The 9,083-nt window shown below is 45.1% G+C and overlaps 1 protein-coding gene across 1 annotated transcript; it reads left to right on the forward strand.

The window, feature by feature from the left end:
- Positions 1–7,638: 7,638 nt before the first annotated feature.
- Positions 7,639–8,445, forward strand: LOC120044500 (leucine-rich repeat-containing protein 3B-like). Its single transcript, XM_038989156.1, has one exon. It carries the CDS (start codon positions 7,639–7,641, stop codon positions 8,443–8,445), a length of 807 nt encoding a protein of 268 aa, XP_038845084.1.
- The last annotated feature ends 638 nt before the right edge of the window (positions 8,446–9,083 follow it).

Here is a 9,083-nt window from a genome sequence, read left to right on the forward strand (position 1 = left end):
ACAAGGAGTAAACCAAATGTGTGTGTGTACGTGCTTTCTCCTGAGTGTCGTTGATTATACATAAGTGTGTGTATGTGTGAGCCTGGCTACAGGTGTGTGGGACCTGTCACCCAGCAGCACACAGTAAAACTAGCTGTGTCTGGCTCAGAAGCTAACCAGGGCTGACAAGGGACGGGGGGGCAAGGCATCAGGGCTGACACACACACACACCAGGGGTGGAGACACCATGCAGCTTTAATGAGCTGCCTTTAAAAACCATCACACTCCTCCTGCAGTCAGAGGCCTGACGAGGCATACTGAACACTAACTAAACACACACCAGTCAGGGAAAGTTGGGCAGAGTTGGAAAATGTAAACTGCAGCCTGGTCTGGTGTCTATATAGATAGACATGTACACACAGAGGCTCAGCCAAAATATAACAAACTTCACTGCAGAACATTTTCTCTTATTGCCTTGAACTCTCCTAACCCAAGCATACAAAATACATACGGCTATTGAGTACTGCATTCCATGCTGGCACTCTAGCACAATGAGCAAGAGAGATCACTTGCTGGCTATCTAGCACAATGACAGAAAGTACAAAAATTCTGGGTAGCCATTTGATTAGATGTTCAGGAGACTTATGGCTTGAGGATAGAAGCTGTTTAGAAGCCTCTTGGTCCTAGACTTGGCGCTCCGGTATTGCTTGCCGTGCGGTAGCAGAGAGAACAGTCTATGACTAGAGTGGCTGGAGTCAATGAATAGCATTCTCACAAAAGTGTTAATTCTGTCCAGTTGTGAAAGGGCAGTGTGGAGTGAAATAGAGATTGCATCATCTGGGGATCTGTTGGAGCGGTATGCAAATTGAAGTGGGTCTAGGGTTTCTGGGATAATGGTGTTGATGTGAGCCATGACCAGCCTTTCAAAGCACTTCATGGCTACAGACGCAAGTGCTACGGGCCGGTAGTCATTTAGGCAGGTTACCTTAGTGTTCTTGGGCACAGGGACTATGATGGTCTGCTTGAAACATGTTGCTATTACAGACTAAGACAGGGAGAGGTTGAAAATGTCAGTGAAGACACTTGCCATTTGTTCAGCGCATGCTCGAAGTACACATCCTGGTAAGCCCTGCGGCCTTTTGAATGTTGACCTGTTTAAAGGTCTTACTCTCATCGGCTGTGAAGAGCGGGATCACACAGTCATCCGGAACAGCTGATGCTCTCATGAATGTTTCGGTGTTACTTGCCCTGAGCAAGCATAGACGTTATTTAGCTCGTCTGGTAGGCTCCTGTCACTGGCCAGCTCTCGGCTGTGATTCCCTTTGTAGTCTGTAATAGTTTGCAAATCCTGCCACATACGACGAGCATCGGAGCCGGTGTAGTACAATTGGATCTTAGTCCTGTATTGATGCTTTGCCTGTTTGATGATTGGAGGGCATAGCGGGATTTCTTATAAACTTCCAAGTTAGAGTCCCGCTCCTTGAAAGCGGCAGCTCTACCCTTTAGCTCAGTGATGATGTTGCCTGTAATCCATGGCTTCTGGTTGGGGTATGTACGTACAGTCACTGTGGGGACAACGTCATCGATGCACTTATTGATGAAGCCAGTGACTGATGTGGTGTACTCCTCAATGCCATCGGAAGAATCCCGGAACATATTTCAGTCTGTGCTAGCAAAACAGGCTAGCTATCATATCCCTGCATTAGTGAAGAGGATTTAAGGTCCCTTCCCCGGGCCTCCTCCTCCAATGAGGAGTGCTTCCTCAACAATGATTGAGGAAGCAAGTAAGAATTTGACAGCTCTCTCCATACCCCCTCCCCTCTCCCTTGTTCCATTTTCCTCAAGACACTCTTCTCTCTCCCTCTTTCCCTTCCTCCCCCCTCTCCCTCCTTCCCTGCCTTTCACACCCTCTCTTCTGACGTTGTTTTCAGCACCTTCAAATATATTATTGTCTTGCTACTCTGTACATCTGCACTCCTTATTTAATTGAATTATATTGGCGCTAACCTTCCTTTAGTCACGCTTCTGTCTATTTTCTCGCTAAGTAAGAAAAGCTCATAGATCATTTTTTATCCTCATTTCTATTTTTTTTCCTGTTCATTGAGAAAGGTGCAAGTGAGTCTTCTCTCTCTATCCATCTCTCTTCTCCACTCTACTTAATGGATGTCCTCCATAAATACATTTACAATTCTTCTACATTTTGGAGATTCCTCCTTCTTTTTCAGCCATATCAGACATCAAGCATGTTGCTTTCTCTTGGAGATCATAGCCTTTGAGAACAGAGTCTTTGCTTAGCCTACAATTGGACTCTTTAGGCCTATTTTACGAAGGCTGACAGACAGTGTGGCTGAAGGTCGACTTATTCTCATGCAAATGAATTACTTAAAAATCATACAATGTGATTTTCTGGATTTTTGTTTTAGATTCCGTCTCGCACAGTCGAAGTGTACCTATGATAAAAATTACAGACCTCTACATGCTTTGTAAGTAGGAAAACCTGCAAAATCGGCAGTGTATCAAATATTTGTTCTCCCCACTGTTGATGTCAACTCACCCCTTGTGTCTCTCACTTGCTGTTTTGCAGCAGCAGTCTTCCAACGACCTTCCGCATTCCCACCACCACCAACTGAAGGCCCCGTCATCTGAACCCAGTTCTCCAAGCTGGGGGTGTTGATGCCAGCAGCCCAGCATAGGGCAACCTGTCATCAGCATCTGGCTCCATGGCTCCAAGGAGCATTCCTTGGAGACAAGGCCTACTCCAAACTATTCAATAACATTCTATATTGCATTTAGTGTCGTGTTTGGAGAAGCACTCATTGCATATGGACTTAGGCCTACACTAATAGAAAAAAGGTTTCCGAAACGGTTTTCGGCTGTCCCCATGGGAGAACCCTTTTTGGTTCCAGGTAGAACCCTTTTTGGTTCCATGTAGAACCTTCTGTGGAACAGGTTCTACCTAGAACTATGGGACAGCCAAATAACCCTTTTATGTTCTAGATCGCACCTTTTTTCCTTAAGTGTGAAGGTCTACTTGGAAGCACACAGAGATGGTCTATAGTTTGGTAGGTCAGCATTTTGTAGATTCTTGTTATCTCCGAGACGAACAGCTAGCAATCCCCTCCCCATTAGCAATTACTAATTAGTCGTTAGCAGCCTACTTCCCATGTGACCATAGGCTATTGTATTGCTCGGATAATTGTTAGGGAAACGTAATTAAGCGCAGGACATTTTTAGCTTTCTCAGCATTTACACACTTCCCTTGAAGGCTATGCATGACATTAATCATGGAAAGGTTTCATGCCTCTAAGAAGTCACGACGTGGGTTCACGGGCACAGCAGAGCGCACAGCGCAGCAGTAACAAATAGCCATGTACTGTAGCAGGCGGTTGTGAGGAGATGAGATGCTTCGACGCCCCTGTGCCTGCGTTTGACGGCTCATATTCCAATTTAAGCCGACAAGAATAGGTTACGGTTTGGTAAGGGACCAGTTCCCCTGTGCCACTCTTTGTATTTACAGTCGTGTTAATTTCTTCAACAACTAGATAGCGGGGAGCGGAGAGGCAACAACCATCGGTATTGAATGTTGGTAAGCAGACTCCAGTCCATTGGGCTTTTGACGCGGATTCTCGGGCTGCGCTGCATTGCTCGCGAGTACTGTAATCGCAGCTGAGATATGGACGCTATTCTGTGAAGCATGCTGTACTGACAAATGTTCTCCTCCCGGACAACAAAAACTGAAGTGGTAAGAAAGCTCTTATGTTTGCCAGCCTTACATTTACATCTGATGATAGAATGAATGCATATGTCCTTTATACATAAGAAGCAAAAGTTTCATGGAGGACTAACGTTATATTGCATTGAGAAATATGGAATCGTGTTGTCTGAAACATTGTATTGCGTTATTGTTGGGGACTTTTCATTTTTCATTGTCATGATGGAATATTGAGGTGCAGCTTACATGATCATATCTCAAGGGGTATATGGTATTATTTTGTAAACTACATATCAATATTCATCATTAATCACTTATGTGCGGTATCCATAAAACACTTCCAATTTAGGTCAGTGGCCTAATGAATTCATAATAGTCTACTGTATGTGCCAAAGGTTCATTCCTTTGGCATATGCAGAATGCATCAATTTAGCCTTAATGTTGTGGAGAGTAATGGCATATAAATGTAGGCCTACCTTTGTGTACATTCATATTTGATTATGTACATTCATATGTGCCATATCAATATTTGATTTATAAAGTTCCCACATTTTGAATAGTTGAATGTATTAGAACTTTGTCTGCAAGGGATTTTGTGTGATGTCCGGCTGAAAGGAACTTTAAATAAGAACGGATTCAGAGAAACTAATTCACATGCATAACAGAAGATTAGAGATACTTTAGCCAAAGTTGGTAACTGCACAGCTATAATAACCCTCATTTGGGTAGAGGGTCCATGCATCATGTACTAGGAACAAGCTGAATATTGTTTTTCTTCTCCCAGTATTCCTACAATAAGACTTCTAGGCTGTGTCCACTGTGGAAAAGGGTTTTCTGACTGTGTAAGCCCTGCTCGCAGCGGCAAGCCTCGTGAGACAGGTTCTTCTATTGCACAAATGTTAACCATGTGAACGTCAAACCAATGACTAGAGAATATCCATCACTGCACTGAGGAGGAGGAGGAGGAGGAGGGAGGAATCAATAGAGGATAACATCATGAGGCCTTCCTTCGCTCGATAATTGCAAGTTCCCCCATATCACTTACTGGGAGGATAGTCTAATCTAATGCATTCAAATGTTATTCTTGTAGTCAGACAGTGAGTGCACATTGTACACCAGGCCCTGTGGTTCGGCTGTATTTTTACTATACTTTAACAGTTTATACAGTGGTAAATCAGTATCTTATTGCAGGACTCATAAGTAACTGAGAGAGTTAGTCAATTGGGACCAGCACATTGGTGGCATGGCAGAGCTGCAACATTTGTTTTCGATACTCTCTTGGCCTATATAATACTAAGTCGTTAGGAAAAAAAGGGATGTAACTGAGTAAATGAAGTACTGAGTCTACTCTCGGTCACACACATACACACAGTCGCACACTGTAGTACACACACTATAGTACATTTACATTTAAGTCATTTAGCAGACGCTCTTATCCAGAGTGACTTACAAATTGGAGTACAGTCACACAGTGTATCAATCCATTCCACTTAGATAATTGGGGTTCTGTATCGTTTGGAATTAGTGGTTGTCAAGTTAATTATGCTATTTTTAGCCTCTCGTCATTTTCTTTATTAGGTTGTGCCCCTCTCCTCCTTATGCATTCAGCAGAACCCTAATAAACCAGACTTCTTCTGATCAACTCAGACAGGGAAACTTACTGTGTCACGATGACATGCTGTGACAGGCACCACTAATACGGTTGTTATATGGTCCACTCAGGCCTCCCAGACACTCGGCCATCCCTCACCCTGACACTGAGAAGACAGTGTGCGAGACACAATCCTTCATATTGAGCCGTGCTGCCTTTCGTAATGTGAATTTAAGAGCCGCTCTTAGATTATGTCATTTGTAAAACAGCCTAAGTGGAGTCTGTCTGGTCAGATAGAGCTCATTTCCCAGAAACTGAACGAACAGTACATTATGTTACAGTACATTATGCCCCTATGCAACAGGCCAATCTGATGGGATAGGAGCCATGTTGGATATAAAGATGCCAGTTACTGTTTTATGTCTTTTCAGTTATCAGTCTTTTCTTTGACTCAGCTGGTTTTGTAAATGGGTGAATACTCCAGGAGGAATATATGTTTCCATTTTAATGTGCAAGATTTACAATTCTGAAAAAGCACGAATCCATAAAACCAACCTACGACGAATAAGAGCTCTCTTAAGGTTTAGGCCAGGGTTTTCCTAACTTTATATCCCGTCAGATCTGCCTGTTGCGTACAGGCATAATGTACTGTAACTGTTCTCATCGAGCTTTGATTATTTTAATTCGCTGTGTAGGGCAAAAACCTAAACGTACACCCAGGGAGTCCTCAGGACTGAGTTTGTGAAACCCCGCTCTAGGCTACAGTTGTGTTGCGGTGAAACTGCGAGCGTCCAGTCCAACTCATACACTTTCTCTTGGGTTTTGTGTCAGTGGAGAAACACATTCTATGTGGCCTTTAGAGAGGATTAGTAAGACGATACTGGACTGTGGCATTTACTGCGCCTCAGCCTGCCTCAGACAGCGCTGCTCCAGAGTCTATTACCTGAGTCGGGCACAGTACTGATGGGCCCGGAAACATTACATTGATTGACCCAAAAGGAACTTACACTAAATGGCCCAAAGATTACCTACTTACCGTTGCAGATATAGCCTACATCCTACATCCAAACAGACTTAGGCCTAGATTCAATTAGTTCCAGCATTAGGGCTCTATTGAAAAGTTCCTGTGCTAGCGGAGACTGCGTTCACGGTCAATGTGCATATGTCGGCCAATCGGAAATGACCTTTACTTTTCTATCGCAACAATCTGGAACGCTTCAACGACACAGATTGAATAGAGCCCTTAACTCGCGGTAACCGACAAATGCATAGCAGTTTTATTGCTTTTATTTAGCCGATGTTGGAGGTGCAACTGCGTTGGCGCTGTCGAATCGGTGAGCGGCTGCCCTTGTCGTCATTGTCACGAAACCACACCTGTCCTTAAGTCCCACCCGCCGTGTTAGAAGTTCAGAACGAGAAAGTGACACTCAAGTTTAAAATCATTCAATTAATCAATAAGGGTTTGATATCAGCCTAATCGATTTGTCGATTACAACACACACACAATGCAACTCAGTGCATCCAATGGCAATGTCCGCTATAATCGCCTGGAGCCGCTTGCTGATTGGACAGCTCCAACACAGTTCCACCTCCGACATCGCCTACATAACCGACAACTGCATAGCAGTATTATTGTTTTATCGCAGGTTAAGGCGCATCTGATTGAATCTAGCCTATAGCTTACATCCAAACAGGGTTGGTGCTGTACGGTAGGTGCTAGAGGCCCAGAGATATTCACTCTGAATCCATTAGAGGCTGACAGTACTTTGCCATCTGAAATAACCATGACCATATATCTTTTGAGCGTCAATCTCCCTAGTTCCACTGAATCAGAGCAGGATTATGGTAATGCCAAGTCACTCCACGGCAACGTTGAGGCAGGACAAGAGAGAAAAAACATGCCAATCAATGAGAGTTCCATCTTCCATCACAGCACTGGCAGGAAGCACCTTATCTGTAATCTGTATGCACGGATGACGGCGTCGCTGATCTCTATCCCACTCCTCCTCTACACTACAGCTGTGTTTTGTCATTTTGTGTTCGTCAAGACACAAGTGCCAATTCATTACAATTAGCCCAGTCAGGATCAAAGTGGGTTAAAAATAACACGTGGCACTTGTATGGCTATTAGGATTACTCACACAGAGATGGTTCTGTGTTGCTTATGCCACACTGATATTAGTGTCATTTGCAATCACTTGTTGTCCTCGTTCCTTTTCTCCATTATTTTCTCTCTGACATTTTTCCTCATTGTCTCTCAGGCCGGCTGGTTGGTGAAGCTGTGACCTATGCAGGGTTGTCTTGGCTAATGGTCCAGGGGCTGTGTACTTCTAGGAGGGTATGCCTGTATCCCACCATGCTGCTGCTGGCAGAATGGCTGCTGTGCCACTCCTTGGTGGCATGCCTGCTGCTGCATAGCCTGGCACTCAGCTCCACCACCGCGGGCCTCCACGGGGCGAACACCGGCTGCTCCGAGAGCTGCTACTGCTCCGAGTCGGCAGACGGCGGGAGGGTGGTGCGCTGCAGCAACATGCGCCTGGCGGAGGTGCCGCATGACCTGCCTAACGACACCCGCCGACTTTACCTGGACGGTAACCTCCTCACCACCATCCCCGCCAACGCCTTTGCGGGGCTTCCTTTGCTCAACGAGCTGGACCTCTCCCACAATGAGCTAACTCAGATGGAACCGGGGGCCTTCCGGGGTCTGGTCCCCTCTCTCAGGAGCCTGGATCTGTCCTCTAACAGACTGACCACCCTGGAGCCAGAGGTCCTGGGGGGCCTGAGGGCCCAGGCCAACCTCACCCACAACCCCTGGCACTGTGACTGCCGCCTCCAGGTGGCTATGCCCCGGCTGGACCTGGAACCGGCCTCACTGGCTGGCGTGGTGTGCCACACTTCGGAGCCCAAGGACATCGGCATAGATACAGGGGTGCCCTTCGTCATGGTGGCGGCCGACCTGGACCTGTGCGCAGGGCTCAAGAGGACCACGGACGTGGCCATGCTGGTGACCATGTTCGGCTGGTTCGCCATGGTCATCTCCTACCTGGTGTATTACGTCAGGCACAACCAGGAAGACGCACGGAGACACCTGGAGTACCTCAAGTCCCTTCCCAGCAAACTGGACAGACCAGAGGAGTCCTCTACACTCAGCACAGTGGTGTGAGAAGTAAAATACCAGACCTGGGTCAAATGCATTTTATCAAGTACTTTCACATTCTGAAAATGTGCTTGATTGAGCTTAATTGTTGTGCAAGGAGGTAGTTTGCACCTTTGGGACTATTCTATTGTAGTCGGTAAGCTAAATCAAGCGAGCCTGTAGTATTTGAAAGTATTTGACATATATTTACCTAAGTCAGGTGGAGACAAAGGAAATAACAGCCAAACACCTCAAAAGGATCAAAAAAGGAAATGCCCAAACTTGGAAATAGACCGGGATACTAGTGTACTGTACAAGTTTTCAACCTGTTCATCACAAGTAATCCACTGGAAACACAATACCTCACGGTAACATTTTCATTCAAACAAATTCACACTCTTTGATAAATGAAGGCCATTAAATTCAATAATTTTTCTCACATAGCTGTTTGTTATACGAAACAAGGAATTATTTTACACATACATTTGTGAATATTCAAAATGTACTTGCCAATCAGTCTCGGTCTTTATGTAAGATACTCTGTATTTGAAAATGATTTAATTCCAACGAGGTATTGAACGTTTGTCAAGTGCATAACTATTTCACAATGGACTGCCGAGGGCACCGTTTTGTTGTTATTCAGGAATGCATGACGTCATAAAATG

Source organism: Salvelinus namaycush, chromosome 3 (assembly GCF_016432855.1).
Source record: "Salvelinus namaycush isolate Seneca chromosome 3, SaNama_1.0, whole genome shotgun sequence".
NCBI lineage: Eukaryota > Metazoa > Chordata > Actinopteri > Salmoniformes > Salmonidae > Salvelinus > Salvelinus namaycush.